We start from the raw sequence: 21,676 nt of genomic DNA, 5'->3' as shown, positions 1-21,676 counted from the left end.
ATATTACAAGTACATTACAAAGAACTTTTTTTTTCCTCAACCATTTGAGAGTAAGTTGCCAACTTGATGCCTTGTCACCCCCAAATACTTCAGTGTCTACTTCCTACAAGCAAGGATATGTCTTCTAGCCACAATAAAACCATTAAAATCAGGAAATAGATGTTTATACCATACTATCATCTAATCTTCAATTCCCATTTAGATTGTACCAGTTGTCCCAAAGATGTCCTTTAGTGAGCGGAAGGATCTAGTTTAGAATCACACATTGCATTTGATTGTCTTGTCTCTTTAATCTCCTTCAGTTGAAACAGTTCATTCTTCCTTGACATTCATGACCTTGTCACTTTTGGAGATTAAAGACTAATTATTTTATAGAATGTCCCTCAGTTGGGTTTGCCTGATGTTTCTTCAGGATGAGATTCAGGTTTTGTATTTGTGGCAGGAATATCACAGAAGTGATGCTGTGTCTGTCTCATTTACTTTTGATGTGATGGCACACAATTTTCATTTGTCCTGTTACTGATAAGGTTCACTCTGTTCATTTGATTAAGGTGGTGTCTGCCAGGCTATTCCACTGTGAAATTGCTCTTTCTTCCTTTGCCCAAAATAAGTATTTTATGAGGAGGTACTTTAAAACTATGTAAAAATAACCTGTTTCTCATCAGACTTTAAATTTATTCATTTATTTGTTTATATCAGTATGGACTCATGGTTTCCTAGTTTATTCAACAGATTATAACCCATTACTATAATTATTTATTCTGATTCTTATGTTATCCTGGATTTGGCCAGTGCAGGTCCCTTCACACTGACTCCTGTGTTGTGGGCATTGACACCTGCATCAAGCTGACCCAATATGAGCAGGGTAATCTGCTCTGACTCCCTGTGCTGGGCTGCCTGCCCCCACCTCCTCTCCTTAGGCTCCGATATTCCACCAGCCTGCATGGATGCTGGTCTTGCACTGCTCCATCTAGTGGCCTTAGGATCAAATTATTCAGGAAGTAATAGTTTCTAAGTGACTGTTAATACATATTTTTCATAAGGTTTTATTTTAAATATTTAGATCTCTGATCCATTTGGAGTTATCTTCGTTTATGATGTGAAATACGAATCCAAGTTTTTTGTTTTCCCAAATGACTATCAGAAGGATTGTTCCAGTACCATTTATTAAATCAATTCGTTTTTTAAAAAATGAATTTTATTTATTTATTTATCTTTGGCTGTGTTGAGTCTTAGGTGCTGCGCACAGACTTTCTCTAGTTGTGGCGAGCAGGGGCTACTCTTTGTTGCGGTGCGCAGGCTTCTCATTGCGGTGGCTTCTCTTGTTGCAGAGCATGGGCTCTAGGCGCACAGTCTTCAGCAGTTGTGGCATGCAAGCTCAGTTGTGGCTTATGGACTCTAGAGCGCAGGCTCAGTAGCTGTGGCGTATGGGCTTAGTTGCTCCATGGCATGTGGGATCTTCCCGGATCAGGGCTTGAACCCGTGTCCCCGGCATTGGCAGGTGGATTCTTTTTTTTGTTTTTGTTTTTTTTTTTTTGCGGTACGCGGGTCTCTCAGTGTTGTGGCCTCTCCCGTTGCGGAGCACAGGCTCCAGACGTGCAGGCTCAGCGGCCATGGCTCACGGGCCCAGCCGCTCTGTGGCATGTGGGATCTTCCTGGACCGGGGCACAAACCCGTGTCCCCTGCATCGGCAGGCGGACTCTCAACCACTGCGCCACCATGGAAGCCTTCTAAGTGATTATTAATACAATATTTTCATAGTGAAAATTTTGTTAGCTGGTTCTTAAATGTGTTCCAAGTAGACAGCATATCACCTTGCAAACAAAGGCGCTTCTGTTTCTTCTATTTTAGTATTTATTCCTTTTATTTCATTTTATAGTATAATTATGTCTCCTAGAATTACAGAAAAAGCAATTATTTCTTTCTTGTCCTGACTTTAATGGCAAAGCATTTAGTATTTTACCATTAAGTATGACTTTGGCTATACAATTATGCATAGCTTTTTTTTTAATGTTAAGAAAATGTCCCTCCAGTCCTTATTTTTTAGGACTTTTATGAGGAGTCTTTGCTGAATTTTATCAGATGCCTTGTAAGCATCTAAGGCTATGAAGATAATCATTTCGTCCTGTGTTATCTCATAGTCTTTGTTTTTTTCCAAATATATTATTGTTATAATATACTCTGTAAGGTTCATACAGCCCCACTTATGGCTACATGCTGAATAGGTGTTGAGGATGAATGAATGAAACAATTCTCATTCTCACCAGCATTAGTGAGAATGACCATTTCTCCCATATGGTCTTTCAGGTCATTTTAACTTTTTCTTACCTGATGATTTTTTTAAAAAAAGATTTTCTTTTAAATTTGCCTTTGGATACTATTTGCATTTCCTTTTCAGTGAAATGGTGGTTTCTTTCCTTTATCCATTTTTGGCAAATATTTTCTCCCCATATGTATCTTTTAACTTTGTTTATGTTCTGTTTTTTTCTTATAAAATATTTTAATTATTATTTGTTCAAATCTATTTCTTCTTCCTTTATGGCTTCTGGCTTTTTTGAGGTAAGGGAGCCTACATCATGCTGAGAGTAAACAAGTATTCTCTTAATTCTTCTTTCAGTAATCTTATAGATTCTTTTGAAGATGGTATGATGTATGTATTTACGTACTTGTGCCCATTCCATTATTATACATAACATCTTTTTCTCTTGGAATTGAAATGCTACTTTTATCCTATGTTAAGCTTCTTTATTCTAACAAAATGAGACAGATCCACTGAATATTAAAAGACTTTTAGAAAATATTAATATTTATATATCTGTTTTTTAAAAACATTTATTTATTATTATTTTTTTAAATATTATTTTTGTATATTGCATCGGGTCTTAGTTGTGGCACACAGGGTCTTCATTGAGGCATGCGGGATCTTTCATTGTGGCGCGAGGGCTCTTTGTTGCTGCGCGCGGGCTTCTTTCTAGTTGTGGCGCGCAGGGTCCAGGGTGTGTGGGCTCTGTAGTTGTGGCACCCAGGTTCCAGAGCGTGTGGGCTCTGTAGTTTGCGGCACACAGGCTCACTAGTTGAGGCATGTGAGCTCAGTAGTTGTGGCGCGAGGGCTTAGTTGCCCTGCAGCGTGTGGGATCTTAGTTTCCCGACCAGGGATCGAACCCATGCCCCCTGCTTTGTAAGGCGGATTCTTTACCACTGGACCACCAGGGAAGTCCCTCTGTATTATTAGTTTACCCATTAAATAAAATAAAATAGCCCTGCTCCTTTCAGTGTTTTTCTTTCAAAACATTCGGGACAAAGGCAATGTTAAGAAATAGAAAAGGATACAAATAGTGAGAATTATTTGCTTTTGAGATTCCTGTAAGACAGAATAAGAGATGGTGGGGGAAAGATATTAGCATTTTAACTGTAACTCTATAATGATACTAAATGTTTGTATGACTAGGAACAAGTAAAATATAAAGTTTGTGGGAGAAAATATAGAAGCAGATCAGATCAGTGATTCATATCTTTCATATAAGAGGATGAAATAGACATACTTCATTTTTAGTTATTTTTCCTTTAGTGTAGATGGATAATGTTGATTTATCCATCATCTCTTAGTACTTCATATATAGATATAGTTCTAATATATCACACCTTTGCCTTGAAATTGTCTTGAAGTGTTTCTCTGTTTATATATAGATCTTGCCTCTCTTTCTAAGCAATTTTCTGCTCAAGGATAGTATTCTTCTGCATGAATTTGTTTGTGTTTTATTTTGCTACAGGAGGAGTTGGATTTGTCTTCTACTTCCCAGATGTCTCCCTTTTCCTTATATGGTGAAAGCTTTAATAGTCCCTCCTCAGCAGAGCCACTGAAGGAAGACAAGCCCATCATTAGTCCTAAGAGCAAAACTGGTATTACTCCATCTCCTAACTTCTGTTATCTCTATTTTAGACTGAGCTTAGGCTCCATTTCTTAAAAGAAAATGTTGGATTAAGTGTATGTTTATTAAGCTGGCTTGCTGTTTTTAAATTAGTGCACCTGTTTTGTTTGTTGTGGATGATTAATGTGGAGAGGAAAGGGAAGAAATAATCTTCTTTGGTTGTTTTTGTCTTTATAGGTGAATGATACTTTAAATAGATTTAGGGCCCCACCATCTTCAGGAGAAATTTCAAAGTTTCAGTTAAAGATATTGAATGTGAGGGCCATTTGGCTGTGACATTTGTTAACCTTATTCACCTCGATGCTTTATTCAGGGGTTTTAGCTATTCTTCTTTACTGGTTCACATGTCCCTTCGGCAAAGCTGCAGCGTGGTCAAAAGGGAAGACCTCAGATTGAGGACTTTTCTTCAGTCCATTAAGATATAGAGTGGCTATGCTTAAACTTCAGTAAGGGTAGTCAGAGGTCAAGAAAATGTTTAGGGAAAGGTGTATAATAGCATCTCCTTTCTAGGATTTGCTTAATTGCCCTTAAACTGATTTGTGGTTTGTTTGGTTTTTCTCCAGAAAATGCACTGACTCCAAAGAAAAAAATTCAGATGAGTTCAAAACCTTCAATTCAGCCCAAGCCTTTATTACTTCCAGCAGCACCCAAGACTCAAACAAACCCCAGCGTTCCAGCAAAAACCATCATTATTCAAACACTGCCAACACTTATGCCATTGGCGAAGCAGCAGCCAATTATCAGTATACATCCTGCACCCACTAAAGGTACCTGAATGGAATTTGAGGCTGTGTGTGTTTAATTGGAGGGCACTGAGGCTTGTGTCATATGACTTGTTTTAATTCAGGGTATAATTTCTGAGCACATGCTGTGTGTCAAGAATTGTCCTTGGTCTTGAGGATGTTGTAGAGATGTGGTTCCTATCGTAACAAGGGAGATAGCTATCAAGATTATTTACATCTGATAGTTCTTTTTTCTCACAGTTTTAATTATGAAAGCACCTGTCTCTAAGGCTTGTGGTTTTATATAACCACTTGTAACGAAGAAGAAAATCTGGGAAACTTTTTCGGTGCCATTTTATTCTGAGATTTTTGTGTCCATGAACTTTTTTGTTTTTAAGGAGAAGTCAGTATTTAAAATAATATGGTCCATTTCAGGTCTAATAGGTGTGTTTTGGCAATAGAGTCAGATAATCTCTGAGGAGGCAGCGCTGTTTAGTAACATGATCTTGTATGGGGCATTAAGAAGAAACCTGAAACTGTCTTCAAGTAGCTAAGAATGTGTGTTTCTATATTTTGTCCACTAGATGGCCTCCCATAGTTGATTCTGCAAGAAGCTGAGGTCTATAGTGAAAGTTCAAGTTTGAGGATTTGGTACTATTCAGATATAGGAATCATTTGCACATAGAGATCTCTTGGGAAGATTATTCATCATTGTACTTATACTGATATGTGTACACATGACTAAATGGAAACTTGCACAGCATTCTTTCCCTGGATTTAGCTTGTTGGCGCCAAGTAGGACTGGGGTCAATGGGGAATGGGTTGTAAATAAATACCCAGTGTTACACTTATGGCTGTATTTCCAGCTATGGATTGTTAGCTCATTTCTTTGGAGCATGGTTTTAATGAGGGCAACGTCATAAATTTGATTTCCAGGTACTCTGTTATCTTTGTTCTGTTCCATGGTCATAGACAATACGACATTGATAAAAAGAACTAGGTGAGAGACTGGATGGATCCGTGAAAATCCACCAATCCCTACCAAAAAAACTCCAACCAAACAAACCTGAAATACCTGCCCTCTTAGGACAGGGTGAAAACTACTGCCTTTTTCCTGTGAAAAATAGCAGTCCTGTAGAATGGGTATTCTTGTGGCCTGTGAATGGATGTTAAGTGTTCATAAACCCCTTGAAATAAAATGCGAGATTTAGTGTATGTTATTTGTGGATTTTTCTAGGGATAGTCTCCAAAACTTTCATCAGGATCTCAAAAGGGTCTGTGTTTTCCCAAAGGCTGAGAATCTAAACTTGTGAAGAACTTCATTATAGTTCCCATAAGCTGTTAAAACACATGTATAAAAAGTAAAAGTTTGATATTAATATGACCAGTATGTAAAGCAAGGGGTATTCGTGAGAATTTGCTCTTAGCAGACCATTGGCTATGTTTGAATGATAGAAGTTCCTACCTATAGCAAGAAGAGAAACTTCTCTGAGCAGTTTATCAGTTTTAGAAACCTGAATCATACATTATTCAGAACTTCAGTGCTTTCCCGTTATCTGAAGACAGTTTTATTTTGGGGGAGCATATGCTAATATAGGGCACTTGTCTGTTTTTATAGTACAATCTGGAGAGGTATATTGTAATAACATATAGATTTAAGTGTATATCTTCCATTTATTTGAAAATGGGGAGGGAAGAAGAGAAATATAGGAAAGGCATTTTACAGTTAATCGATATAAGTATCAGAAGTAAATATTTTGCCATTAAAAAAGAAGTAATTCTTACAGGATTAAGTTCAAATTCTCTGGCTTGGAATGTAAAACCCTTCATGGTTTGGCTCCAGTTTAGTTTTCTAACTTTACCTTATAATAACTCTCCTTTCTATAAATCTTTTAGTTCGACTTATCTGGCCATTGTCCCTTAAATTTTCTTTTTTTTCCTCGTTTCTTGACATGCCATTCTATCTGCCTGAAACAGCTTCTGCCTACGTCTACATCTAAGTCCTATACATCCATTAAGACTTGCACGAGTAGTGCAGGTGAGAGATGATGAAAGCCTGGAATATCAATGAAAATGAAGAGCCAGGATAGACAGTAGAGATGTTAAAAAGTGTAGAATCACAGGGCTTGGTCATTAGGTCATGTGAAAGGGGGATGGAGGATAGAGAGGAAGGTATCCTGTCTTGGACTTTTTGGGTAGATAGTGGTAACAAATCATTGAAATGGAGGATAGAGGTAAAATAACTTGTTCTAGGTCATTCTACTAGTGAGCAGTAGAGTCAGAACTTGAGCCCAGGTGGTCTGGCTCAGTCTGTGTAATTAATCACTATAGTATATTGCCTCTAAAAGAATGCAGAGATGTGGTATTTGGTCTCAAGAATTCTAACTGGGGAGTTAACAAATTTATATCAACAGTTAAATAACAGTAACTGTGAGAACTAATGAATTGATAATACATGCAATACCCTTATAGAAGCTATTATTATACATAAAAGGAGGTTAATAGTAATTAATAATAATAAAAATAATTAATACTAGCTAACATTTAAGCTCTTATTACGTGCCAGACACTGTTCTAAGTGCTTAAGTGCGTTATCTTATTGAATCCTTACATCAACTCTGTGAGGATAGGTACTATTATTATCATCTCCATTTTATAGATGAGAAAATTAATACACAGAAAAATTTACTGTCACACAGCCATACTATTTTAGACAAAGCAGGCATTCAATAACTGTTTGATATAAAGTTTGAAGTCTTTGAAGGTAACTGAAAAGGAAGAAACTGACTATCACTATCAGTGAGCCATACATAGTCAAAAGTATCCAGCATTGAAACCAGCCGTGGTCCATTAAGGGGGATTTGTGTGTAATGCCAAAGAGGGTTTTGAGCATGCTGAAAGGGATAAACAGCCTTTTGGTATGTCCTTTTTAACTGCTTCCACACTAGGAACAGTAGTAACTATGTTCAGCTGCTAACTATTTAAGACCCGAAACAGTCCTTTGCACTGCATTTTGTGAGCTGGTGGGCATCTAGCATGTCAGGTTTAGCAAGTCACCTTGAACACATTGTCATGGAAATTTAGTTGTTTCTCCACGTTTTGTCTTGAACCCAAACATGCCTAGTATTTTTATAGGATCTTTGATTTAGGTGCTCAATAATTTGAGGTTAGTTAGGCACTCTGGGATGAAAGGGCCTGATGTGCATTTTGGAAAAAAAAGGAGGCATCAGTGGCCTGGTAGGACTTGGAGCCACATTTGGTACGCAGACCTTGACTTGATATTGCTCCATCTCCCTCGCTCCGTGTTGCAGTTCTTTCAGCAACGAGATGGTGATAACCAGACACTGGATACTACAGACTTGGATTATTTTTCTCAATTAGTTTTAAGAAATATTACAAAGCTATCTTTATGTGTTAACTGCTAATACTTTAAATGGGTAACTGGAGCTAGAAGTAGGATCCTTTCTTTGAAATGACTTAATTCTTTATGTTTACCACCTTCTCTGTTCTTTGGAATAATCCCACAATTCATTGAACATTTTTTAGTTTTTCAGGGTCTTTTTATCATAATTTTTAAACTCAAGATACGGAACACTACTTCTGATAATGCTCTTCTCAAAGTATTGGTTTAAGTCAGTGGTTCTCAACCTGTAGACAGTGGGCCCTGAGATACGTGTGGTTGGAGTAGTAGTAACATTTGGCTTTTGCAGGGCATCTGCAAATCCATATTTTCTGTAGACTGCATAAATAATTTGTTTCATATATCTTTGTACTGATGTACAAAGAAGTTATACTTCTGATTACTCAACTCCAAATTCATTTAAAATCATTACTAAATTCTTAATAGCCTTTTCTCATCACATATTTTCTCAATCCACAGAAACTGAAAGGACAGCCATGATCATCTTGGGTGACCATGATATTTTTGCTATTAAAGAAGGGTCTTTATATTCAGGGTGGGAACCCTTGGTTTAAGTTTTACATTCTGATGAGTATGTCTTTTCATAGTACCAGATTGACTGTAATATCTCAATAAGTGTAATTTAAAAACTTAACATTTACTATTTAAATAAATATGCTATTTATTTTACTTATAAATTTTCTTTTTTGGCTGCGCTACATGGCTTACGGGATCTTAGTTCCCTGACCAGGGATTGAACCCGGGCCCTCAGCACTGAAAGCGCAGAGTCCTAACTACTGGACTGCCAGGGAATTCCCTGTTAATTATTTTTATTTGAATATTTGGCATAAGCAAATATATATCTGCTTATGAGCCATTTCCGTATTTTATGTTTTCATTTCATAAAATAAATTATGCCGGGGAAAATTAGAAGATAAAAATATTTAGTGATCATTTACGCTCAAGTAAATTGTATATATTACAAATCTGTGAGATTATTTTTAGGTCTTTCTTACTAATTTACCTGGGATAAAATGCTATGAATTAAATTCTAGTTTTCGTATGCTTTCTGAGGCCTTCTGAAACATAAAGACTTTGATTTTATACAAGTGATTTTTTTTTTTAAGCTAAGACAGATGTTCTTAACAAACAGGTGTTCTGAAGCGTCATTTTGATTTTTAGATTCCTTGATCCTTTGAAATACTGAGCTGAGTTTTACATGGATCATGTTACACTGTCTGAAAGTATAGTATGTTTTTTTTCCCTTAAAGAAGAGTATAAATATACTATATGAAATTTTAGTTGCCAGTTACTTTAGTACCTTTATTTTGCTAAATGGGCTCAAGCAGCTGTGGATGTTAGGTGAGGCTTTCAACACCTTATAAAATTGGCCAGATCTGAAAGCAGATACTCAGCAGGCAAGTAAAAATTTTCATAGACCAGTGTTAATGAGTTGTATGAGCCTTCTTTAGGTTAATGATACTAATTTTCCTCAGATTAGTGTAATTTTAAAATAAGGTTAAATGTAAAGATTAAGAAAAGATTTGTAGACCATTTTGGTGGGTAGGGGAGTCAATATTATCTGCAGACTATTTTAAGTTACAGGTTTACATTTCCCGTGTTAGCTAAGTGGTTTTAACATTTTCGATATTTGTAGCCTCAGGTTCTTCCAGGTATTGAGTTACTGAATCTCTGTCATATATTTTTGGTGTTATATGTATTTCTAAATCCCATTAATTTAAAATATATAATTCTATGTTCAGAATAGAAGGTTTGATATTAGTAATATGATAAATACTTTTAGCACTAATAAATTTCAGAGGTTAATACTTAGAGAAACCTATGTATAACTTAGCAAATTTGATGTGTGTTAGCTGAAAAAAAGTGTGGAAATACGTTAATGATAACTTCAAAGAGAATGAATTTAGTCGGTTTCATTAAAAACACAACAAAAGTCAGTATGAATGTGTGCTGCTATTGATTGTGTTTTAATTGGTGGTTTCACATCCCTCCGTTTGGTCTTACCTATTATATCTGCAGAAGAGACCTAAATGTTGAATAGCTTCTCCTGCCACAGTAGTTATGCACCCTCTGATTCCTTTTCTTTTTTCTCTACTGCAGGTCAGACGGTGGTGCTCTCTCAGCCTACCATGGTACAACTCCAGGCACCTGGAGTTCTGTCCCCTCCTCAACCAGTCCTTGCTGTCGCTGGGGCAACCACACAGCTACCTAATCACGTGGTGAACGTGGTACCAGCCCCAGTGGCAAATAGCCCAGTGAATGGAAAACTTTCTGTGACTAAACCTGTCCTACAAAGTACCATGAGAAGTGTGGGTTCAGATGTAAGTTTTGAAGCTTAGTGCTTTTTTAATGCCTGATTTAAAAAATGAAAACAAAAAAAAGAACGAAACACTTTTTTGTTTTTTAAAGTTTGTTATATTGTGTCAAATGTGCTGAAATTGCAGATCCAGTCTTTGGTGGAAAATTAGGGTAAGGCTTATTATGTTAGAATCTAAGTGAAAAGGTTTAAAAAAAGTCTGAAGTGGTTTGACGAAAAGAGAAGTAGGCATACCTCCCTCTTCTTTAATTCCTTCTTTTGAACCTTTTCATCACATTCCTCCAGACTGTCACCCCCAACTCAATCATACACTAGTATTTTACAGGATTCTTTCATGTTTCCTGATTGAAATGTTTTTGGCAACTCCCCAGATAAGAGTCTGTAGACTGCTTTTTAGTCAGGGTTTATATTTATCTTCTCTCTTGACTTATTGAAGGGTTTTCACCACTGCTTAATGACAACTTGCTATTAGGAATTCTGTTTCTTAATGATTATTTAGTTTTTCCCCATCTTTGCAAAACTTCAAAATTTCTGTTGTAGGGACTTCTTGTAATTTATGAATCACAGAAAGTTTCCTAAGATCTGTCACAATCTAGAACTGGTTATAGTACTTGCCAGCTAACTCTTGCTTTCTTTAAAAGTGATACAAAATACCTCATGTTATGTATTAAATAGTAGTTGAACGTTATGGTCCTAAAGTTCAATGAAAGTTAAATAATCAGTCTAAAAGTGGGTTCTCTAAAATTGTGGTTGTTAATATTGCTACTCCACCTTTTCTTTAGGTATTGCAAAGTACTTTTAAAATCCTGTGAGTTATGTAAGGTTGTTTATCATACTACTGACTCATCTGTCTACCAGAATTATTAACTAGCATGTCAGTAGCCCATTTAGTTGTGAAACTGCTCTACTGTTGCATAAACACAACCAAGTAATCTCCATCAGAAATATTGTAAGGACCCATAACAAAAGAATATTATCTACTGGAAGTAGAACCTCGAAGTTCTATAGTAATTCCCGCAGTTTATATAGGTATTGAAAACTGTGTGCCAAAACATGAAGGAGGAACATTAGTGTCACGTGAGAACAGACATGGATAGTACAGGATTAAGCTTGACTATTATGTTAGTTTATTTTGTGGACTAAGAAAGGTAAGCACAGTGCTTATGGCATAATAGGCACTAATGCATAGTGTGTGTTTCAGTTGAAGGTGAAATGATATGAAGCTGGGATTTGCTTTAAAATACTCTATGGGGAGATGATGAGCGCAGGATAGAGGAAACATGATTGGCAAAATGTTGGTAATTATTTAAGTTGGGTATGTAATCTTTCTTTCCTTTTGGTGTTTGGTAAATTTTCTACAATAAGTATATGAACAACAATAACAAAGATCTAAAAATATTTCATGATATTTTCAATTAAAAAGTTGTACAACCAATAAAAAAAAGAGTATGTTTTTCACAGGAGACTGAGGAAGTTAAGAATGATGAAAGAGGATTTTTTTTTTAAAAATTCATTTATTTTATTTATTTATTTTTGGCTGAGTTGGGTTTTTGTTGCTGCGCGTGGGCTTTCTCTAGTTGCGGTGAGCGGGGGCTACTCTTCATTGCGGTCGTGCAGGCTTCTCATTGCAGTGGCTTCTCTTGTTGTGGAGCACGGGCTCTAGGCACGCGGGCTTCAGTAGTTGAGCCACGTGGGCTCTAGAGCGCAGGTTCAGTAGTTGTGGCGTATGGGCTTAGCTACTCTGCGGCATGTGGGATCTTCCTGGACCAGGGCTCGAACCCGTGTCCATTGCATTGGCAGGTGGATTCTTAACTACTGCACCACCAGGGAAGCCCTTTCATTTCTTATTTTGTTTATTTGGGTCCTCTCTCTTTTCTTCTAGGTGAGCCTGGCTAGAGGTTTGTCCGTTTAATCTTTTCAAAAAACCAGCTCTTCTTTTTATTGATGTTTTCTGTTATTTTTTGATCTCTATTTTATTTATTTCCTCTCTGATCTTTATTACTTCCTTCCTTCTGCTGGCTTTGGGTTTTGTTTGTTCTTTTTTTCCAAATCCTTTAGGTGGCAGGTTAGGTTGTTTATTTGAGATTTTTATTGTTTCTTGAGGAAGGCCTGTATCACTATGAACTTCCCTTTTAGAACTGTATTTGCTACATCCCACAGATTTTGGAAAGCTATGTTTTCATTTTCATTTGTCTTGAGGTATTTTCTGATTTCTTCTTTGATTCATTGTTGACCCATTGTTTTTTTAGTAGCATGTTGTTTAGTCTCCATGTGTTTGTTCTTTTCCCATTTTTCTTTCTGTGGTTGATTTCTAGTTTCATACCTTTGTGGTCAAATAAGATGCTTGAAATAATTTCTGTCCTGAAGGATTTTTAAAATGATCCCTTAAAATTTTCTTTTAATACTCTTTAAATTGAGAATTTGAATGTTTCTTCTATAATATTCCCAAATAGAACTTGCAATAGAAAATATTCAAAGTTGTCTTTTTTTTTAAATTAATTTATTTATGGCTGTGTTGGGTCTTCGTTTCTGTGCGAGGGCTTTCTCTAGTTGTGGCAAGCGGGGGCCACTCTTCATCGCAGTGCGTGGGCCTCTCACTATCGCAGCCTCTCTTGTTGCGGAGCACAGGCTCCAGACGCGCAGGCTCAATAATTGTGGCTCATGGGCCCAGTTGCTCCGCGGCATGTGGGATCCTCCCAGACCAGGGCGCGAACCCGCGTCCCCTGTATTGGCCTGCAGACTCCCAACCACTGCGCCACCAGGGAAGCCCCAAAGTTGTCTTTATGTAATTTGTTTAGACATTTAAAATATGTATGATGAAATACTTTAGACATGAAAAACATAATGACTAATTAGATATTTAAAAAATATAAACAGTATATCACAGTTGTTAAAAATATTAATATAGTTTTAGTCTACATTCATAGAATTATGACATTCAATCACTGGACAGTCCAGAGGAACATAGCTAGGAGGGGGAGGAGGTCTAGAAACCATGTCATGGGGAGAGGAAGGGTTTAAGGGTTGGTATGATTCAGTAAGGTGAAGGAGAGAAGACTGAAAATAGAGCTATCTTCTAGGAAATGAAGGTTGTCATGTGGAAAATAGGATAATTGTTCTGGGTTATTTCAGAGGACTCATCTAGAACAGGTTCAGGTAAGTTATAGAAAAGTTTCTTCTAATTCTAAAATTCTTTGATATAGTAATTGTATTTAAAATCCAGAAGAGGTCTTTTTTTTTCTAGGCTTAATATCTGAATAGTGAGCATCTTAATGCTGGCAATCATTGTATGTCACTGACCCATTTTGTAATCTCTAAACATTTCTATTAATTATTTGTTGGTCTTTTAGCCAGACATCCTTTAGAAGTTCTTTGGTGAGAAAGACTATGTCTGTTCCGCTTTTGCACTCTTAAGAGTGCTCTGTAAATTTGGTGAATAATTTACTGATATAACTTTGGTGAATAATTCAGTCAACATTGAAGAACTGGGGGCTGTGTGAGATGAGAAAGTATGGAACCAACAAGTATTAGCTTTTTTTTAAAGCATTATTTATTGACTAGCATTCTTATTACTTTTCAAAATTTAGAGTTGACAGTAATACACAAGAAAGATTTAAGTACTGTGTGTCTGGTGCAAGAGACCAAAAGACGATTAGAATAAAGTTTCTGGTCAACCTGCATGGAGGTTTTTTTGCTTATTTTTCCTTGGCTAGCACGTCAGGAAGTGAGCCAAGCCTTTTCAGTATGAGTTTTCTGGTAGAGGTTTTGACTTAATGTTTATTTCAAGTAAAGAAACATCAGTCTGTCCTATCTGCTGGCCAAGCCATTCAGGAACCCAGAGTAAATCTGTTCCAGAAGGAGCTGCAGAAAACTTTGATCTGCTCATGTATATAGTCTTCTGTGAACTCAATAGTGCATGTGTTTGTTAGATTCAAGTCCTGTTAAATTAGGATAAATTTGAGTTAGTATAAATTTCTGGTTTAAAATGGCCAAAATGAAAAATTTTTCAAGTGTTTTTTTTTGTTTTTAAACCAAAGGTCTGGTGAAAAATTCAGCACCAAAAAAAAAAAAAAAAAAAGTGCATCAGTCTTTTGTGGCTTTGTATTGCTGACATGGCTTCTTTTTTTCTACCTTTTTTGTTCTTTTGTTTGGCTAGTTTCACTCTCTAGAGGCCTGCTACTGCCATAAAGTAGCGTTTTTAGCATACCATATTCTGCAGACTACATTAAGTGCCACATTTTCTGTTATGAAACAGTTTGCCTGGTTCAAATTATAATCTCACTCTTTCTGCCTTTTGCTGGTAAATCTGTTCTGTTTAACTCTTGGAAACCTCATCTAAGTTTTCAAGAAATATGGTTGGTTTTTGGCTGTGATCCTGATGGAAAAAATGAACATGGTCTCTTATTTCAGTGTAGACATTCTCTTAAGCAGTTTCTTAGTAAATGGTAATCTTGGAACTACAAAGATGCCTTCATGGGAAAGCATGCTTATCTTTCTTTAAAGTGCTATTGAATGTGACCAAGCATCAAACCAAGGGCTTGGAAACAGCAGTCTGTTTAAATCTGCATTTAGTACTTCCGCCTACCCGTTATAATTCCATAAAGTTCATGAGACATTACGGTCCTGGTTTTAAGGCTGTGGAGCTACATTGTTCTGGTGATTGGGACAACAGAGCAGGAAAAAAAAAGTGGTGAAATTCTATTCTACATGTCCCATAGTGGGTCAACGTGGAGCAAAAACCCTTAATAGAAATCAGTTGGTGGGAACAATGGAAAGAAAATGATCAGGAACTAGGTCAGAACTAGAAATAACATCAGATAGGAGGCTGATGAAGGGGTACAGGCTATACTGACAGGAGGCCCAGGTCTTCCTCTCAGCCCATTCACTCTGTTGAGCATCTTCCAAACCCTTTATTACTTTGGACCCTCTGTCTAATTCTTTACTTAGTGACCTGACCTCTTCCATCCCAGTCCCTATCCTTTGGAAGTCCCTGCCCTGGGTCACTAGAACCATCATGAGAAGGTAGTTGCTGGGGGGATCCCTTTCCACTGTCCTTCAAATATTTGAATGGTGTGAAGGGGATTCCCCTAGCATACATACCAAATTAAAACTTTGTATTTGTTTCCTATGGAGACAGTGTTATACAGTTAAGTTCAAGATTTCAGGTATTGTTAGTATTGTCACCACTGAGGTAATGTGACACTGGCCCAGATGGGTGCTGTGCACACAGTGTTCCTTTACAGCAGTGGAGGAATGCTGAACCTGGGAATTGACTACCCTTTTTTTTTTTTTTTAAATGTTGAGCCTTCTTTTAATTTATTTATTTTTATTTCTGACTGTGTTGGGTCTTCGTTTCTGTGCGAGGGCTTTCTCTAGTTGTGGCAAGCGGGGGTTACTCTTCATCGTGGTGCGCGGGCCTCTCACTGTCGCGGCCTCCTCTTGTTGCGGAGCACAGGTTCCAGACGCGCAGGCTCAGTAGTTGTGGCTCACGGCCCTAGTCGCTCCGCGGCATGTGGGATCTTCCCAGACCAGGGCTCAAACCCATGTCCCCTGCATTAGCAGGCAGATTCTCAATCACTGTGCCACCAGGGAAGCCCAAGGGAATTGACTACCTTTACAGCAAGGAGTAAGCAAGCCTCCTAATTGTCCCGAGGAAGATGTTACCTTATCTCTCAAGGTTTCAACCCTGAGAAATGGCCTAGGTAAAGAGTGGTCAGGGCCTTGTATTCTTGTTGTACCCAGGAGGACATGTGTAGCATGACTCACAGGGGAGCCCCTAAAGGAGTATCTTCCAAGAAAAATATGAATCTAAAATAATCTGTTTACAATGCAAAGCAGTGCAGAGAAACTCTTAGAAAAATGGAGAGTGCCTATGTTCTATTTCAGAAAAAAAAAAAAGTGTAACTTTTACTGACACTTAAGCTGCTTATTTTATCTGTAACACCCAAGAAGAGATACTCTGTTGGGTCAAGGTGTGAGCTAAATATCCTTAAATTGTGTGGGTACCTCAGATCTAAGAAGGTGAATAATGAGTAGATACTTTTTAGTAACTAAAGTCTTTAACAGAAACATTGAGATCATGATATTTCTTCAGGCTATAAAGTAGAGGAATCCATCAGAACAAATTCAACAGGAAGATTTGGAGATCTGAAAAGCTATCCACATTATAGTAAAAAAAAAAAAATCACACACAAAAAAATCACTTCTGTGTTGACTACTTTTTGGCTTTGCTGCTACCAGGGACTCTGCAAATAAAAGAAAAACATGCTTTGTTAAAATATTTGCAGTTCCTTTTTAGATGGAGATTTGGGGCTTCTAAAAATTTATCTTGAATAAAGACGTTGGCAAGTAATCTCATTTGTGTTTACAGTATCTTTGGAATGGGAAGTGAACAGAAGGTTTCTTCTTTTTTTCCCTGATGTGTTGCATTAGGTTAGATTTTTTTCCCTGATGTGTTGCATTAGGTTAGATTTTATTCTTTATTCTGTATTTTTCAGTGTAGCATCTTGATAAGGTTAATAAATAATTATTTTTAGAGGGGTGCTGATTTATATCAATAAATAATTAAATACTTCTTTCCTTTCTCTGATTTCCCTTCCTGTAACCTGTCCCTGGAGACTCATTCTTAAGGAGACAGTTCTCCCATGCCCTAGATGCTTTCTAGCCATTTTGTTCCCCTGCTCAGAAGCAGTCACTGTTAACTAGTATTTTATGCATTCTTCCTGAGACAGTTCTTTAATATATAAGTATTTGTCTTTTTCCCTATTTACCTATTTTATGGAAATGGTAACATACTATAAATATAAACACTGTCCTGTACCTTGCTTTTCTCACTTAATACATCTTAGAGATTTTTTTCCACATCAGTACATAGAAAGTTTTCCTATTTTTTTAATAGATGCATGGTAGTCTTACTTCACAGAGTGCCATACTCATTTAAGAGTTTTGCAGGTTTTTTCTTTGTAAACATTCCTCCACTGAATAACTTGTTACTTATTTCATTTTGTTCATGTGCAAGTATACCTGTAGGAGAAATTCCTGTAATTGGAATTGGAGAGTCAGAAGGTGGGTAGTTTTTCACCTTAGGGGTAAACTGTTCTTCTACACAGTTGTAATTTGTTCTTCCACTTTCAGCGTATGAGAGTGACAGTTACAGGGTTTCTTAATGGAGCCCATAGATAGGTTTCAGTGTTTACATAAACATGTTCCCTTTTCTTGGCCTCACTCATTCCTTGCATAATTATTTGTAACACTTTGTGTGCCTGTACACTTGTCTGGAAAGAGAGTCCATAGCTTCCTAATGGCCTTTTGAGGTGAATGAAAGTCCTTGGTTGTTTGGTTTTCTAATAGCTTAATTGAGCTAACTTTCATACACCATAGAGTTTGCCCTTTTAAAATGTACTATTTAATGGTTGCTTAGTATATTCCCAGAGTTGTGCTACTATCACTGCTGTCTAATTCCGGAATATTTCATCACCCTAGAAAGAAACTCCATTCCCATTAGCAGTCATTCCTCATCCCCCAACCTCCACAGCCCCTGGCAACTACTTACTGATCTGCTCTCTGTGTGGAGTTGTCTATTCTGGACATTTCATGTCAGTGGAATTATACATGATGTAGCTGTTGTGTATGACATCTTTCAGTTACCATAATATTTTTCAAGGGATGTTCATGTTGTGACATGTATCTTACTCCTTTTTATGGCCAAATAATATTCCATTGTTCCGATATACCACATTTGGATTATCCATTCATCAGTTGATGGACATTTGGATGGTCTCCACTTTTTGGCTGTTATGAATAATGCTGCTTTGAGCATTCATGTACAAGTTTTCATAGTCTTTTAAAAACAATTTTTAGTATATAAAGTGTTTACAAAAAAGAAAAATGCAAGTTAATCCAGCAATCAAATGGACAAAATAAGTGAATAATTTACAAAGGAGAATGGCAAATTATTTCAATGAAAGGATCAATAGCTATATAGTCTTAGAAGGTGTATGTTCTCCAGAACGTTACTGCTTTACAAATATGTGAACAAATATTAATTGTTAACAGAAGAGGACTTTTGACTGGTTAAAGGTGGTTAACAAATGGTACTCAAAGATTAAACCTGTTATGGTTAAAATTTTCTGTGGCTCTTACCCCCCTGCCCCTTGATTATGAGTTCTAAAGGAAAGTTTCTTTTTTCGTTTCCTGTAACTCCTTAGTGTTATGTGTGCACTGCAGCCGTTTGTGTGTGTGTGTGTGTGTGTGTGTGTGTGTACATGTGTATTAGACTTTGTATATGGTAATAACTTCAAATTTTAAAATGTTGCAAAAACAAAAGTAGTGCAGAGAACACCCACGTGCCTTTACCTGGGTTCACCTATTGTTAACATTTTACCACATTTGCTTTATTAGTTCATGTTATCTATCTGCCTGTCTATCCATCTGTCAATACATACATACTCAGATTTTTTCCTGAACTATTTTAGAGGAACTTACATACCTCATAGTCCTTTACCCCTAGGTATTTCAGTGTGCATTTCCTCAGGATAGGGATATTCTCTTACATATCTGCAGTACAGACCCATAAATTTATGTTTGTAAAATACTTTATTCAAATGTCAATGTTACAGTTTTATCAGTTCAGTTTTTTTCTCTCCAATACAGGATCCAGTTTAGGGTCAGATATTGCATATAGATGTCATGTCTCTTTAGCTTCTTTTAATCTGGAACATTTCCACAGACTTTGTCTTTTTATTTTATTTTATTTTATTTTGCGTTACGCGGGCCTCTCACTGTTGTGGCCTCTCCCGTTGCGGAGCACAGGCTCCGGATGCGCAGACCCAGGGGCCATGGCTCACGGGCCCAGCCGCTCCGCGGCATGTGGGAAGAGTCTTCCCAGACCGCGGCACGAACCCGTGTCTCCTGCATCGGCAGGCGGACTCTCAACCACTGCGCCACCAGGGAAGCCCCAGCCTTTGTCTTTTTGACACCTTTGAGAAATTCATCTCTTTTCTAATGTAGTTTTTTTTAAAAATTAATTAATTAATAAGTTAATTTGGCTGCATGGGGTCTTTGTTGCTGTGTGCGGGCTTTTTCTAGTTGCGACGAATGGGGGCTACTCTTTGTTGTGGTGCGCAGGCTTCTCGTTGCAGTGGCTTCTCTTGTTTTGGAGCAAGGGCTCTAGAGCGCAGGCTCAGTAGTTGTGGCGCACGGGCTTAGTTGCTCTGCGGCATGTGGGATTTTCCCGGACCAGGGCTCGAACCCGTGTCCCCTGCATTGGCAGGCGGATTCTTAACCACTGCAGCACCAGGGAAGCCCCTCTAATATAGTTTTGATAAGTACTTCACATTTATTTTTGCATAGTCCTATTTGATTCTCATAGAATCCTTGTAAAGTAGGCTTTATTCCCATTTTACCATTGAATAAATCAATTGGTTAAATATTTCAGCCAAGGCCATATTACTTAGATGGCTAATATTGATAAAGTGGTATGTGCCAGACACTTTCTAAGTGCATAAAACCTCCTGTTGGCCTTTTGAGGTGAATGAGAGTCCTGATAAATACAGAATAAGGAGCAGTCTGAGCGATCTTGGGAGGAGATTAGATTTTTATTCTTAGGCTCTGTTTTTCTGCTCTTGTAGGAATTAAGTGAGATTTCCATATTTTGTCTGTTTTTGTTTTAGTCTGATATTTAAAATTTGAAATGTGTAAAACTAGGAGATGGAATGAGGACAGATATTTTCAATATTACTTTGGTTGCGCAGTTTATCGGAGCAGCTGTGAGGCACATTGTCATTGGAATTAAGAATTTTTGCCTCCTCACCCAGTTTATTCATAGCTGCAGGATGTTTCTTTTTACTGACACTTATGTGTATGGTACATTACAGTTTGCAGAGAACCTTCATGTCCATTACTCATTTGATCCTCACCTCAATCATATGACCTGCGATAATGGAGTTAGGATTTAAGCCTAGGCCTTCTCTGAGTCCAGTGCTGTTGTCATTACTCTGTGCTGCATTAATGGGGCTTTACTTTCAAGGCAGCCCTGATGCAGTGCAAACTTCAAATTACCTACGTCTTGAAACTTGCTGCTCCCTCTTCTCTCCCTCTGCAAATGTATTCTCTTAATTAAAAAAAAACATTCAAGCAGATGGTTTTACCTCTTGAGAGACAAAGCATAACGATTGACCTTATTTGAACAATCTGGTATCAAATAAAACAGCAAAGTTAATATCATCCATATTTTATGATACAGTAGTCATTATTGTGCTACATGGTAATTAAGCACACATGTTTAACATCAGTGCTAGAACCATTTTGTTTTTGGATTGGATGAGACCTTTAGAGGATTAAAGCGGTGGCTTTAAACTTTTTGTCCACAATCCACAGTAAGAAACGTATTTTACATTTCTCTTGACATACACAGTCTAATGAAACAAGAGATAAGCTCTTACTAACTCCCTCTTTTTATTAATGTTTAAATAGACTCTGGGAGAAGAAATGATTTTTCTAAGATCTTCCAATTAATTTATTGCAGTGCTGGGACAAGAATTAAGAACTTCTGACTTCTGGGATTTCCCTGGTGGTCCAGCAGTTAAGAATCTGTGCTCCCAATGCAGGGGGCCCAGGTTCAATCCCTGGTTAGGAAACTAGATTCCACATGCCGCAAGTAAAGATCCCGTATGCCACAACTAAGACCCGGTGCAGCCAAATAAATAAATAAATAAATATTTTTTAAAAAAAGGTCCACATCCGAAGTGAGAGAGGAGCATTGACATATATACACTACCAAATGTAAAATAGATAGCTAATGGGAAGCAGCCGCATAGCACAGGGAGATCAGCTCAGTGCTTTGTGACCACCTAGAGGGGTGGGATAGGGAGGATGGGAGGGAGGTGCAAGAGGGAGGGGATATGGGGATATATGTATATATATAGCTGATTCAATTTGTTATACAGCAGAAAGTAACACAACATCGTAAAGCAATTATATTCCAATAAAGATGTTTTTTTTTAAAAAAAGGTCCTCATCAAAAAAAATCATAAAAAACCCTCCCGACTTCCAGTGTTGTCATTTTTTAAAAAAATTTATTTGCTTTGTTTTATTTATTTTTGGCTGTGTTGGGTCTTCGTTGCTGTGCATGGGCTTTCTCTAGTTGTGGTGAGCGGGGGCTACTCTTCATTGCAGTGCACAGGCGTCTCATTGCAGTGGCTTCTCTTGTTGTGGAGCATGGGCTATAGGCAAGCAGGCTTCAGTAGTAGTGGCTCGTGGGCTCAGTATTTGTGGCTCGCAGGCTCTA

At 37.5% G+C, this 21,676-nt stretch overlaps 1 protein-coding gene across 6 annotated transcripts in view; it reads left to right on the top strand.

Annotated features, from left to right (window-relative positions):
• ATF6 (activating transcription factor 6) overlaps positions 1–21,676 on the top strand; it is a 220,152-nt gene that overhangs the window by 18,295 nt on the left and 180,181 nt on the right. For all 6 annotated transcript variants that reach the window (XM_033855948.2, XM_073805156.1, XM_033855941.2 and 3 more), the window contains 3 exons: positions 3,771–3,900; positions 4,493–4,696; positions 10,173–10,393. In XM_033855948.2, coding sequence (XP_033711839.1) covers positions 3,771–3,900; positions 4,493–4,696; positions 10,173–10,393 — 555 coding nt within the window. The remainder of the gene's footprint in view (positions 1–3,770; positions 3,901–4,492; positions 4,697–10,172; positions 10,394–21,676) is intronic.

This window comes from Tursiops truncatus, chromosome 1, assembly GCF_011762595.2.
Source record: "Tursiops truncatus isolate mTurTru1 chromosome 1, mTurTru1.mat.Y, whole genome shotgun sequence".
Taxonomy (NCBI): Eukaryota; Metazoa; Chordata; class Mammalia; order Artiodactyla; family Delphinidae; genus Tursiops; species Tursiops truncatus.
Note: the sequence above shows the minus strand (reverse complement) of the source record. Positions and strands in the feature narration are given on the sequence as shown.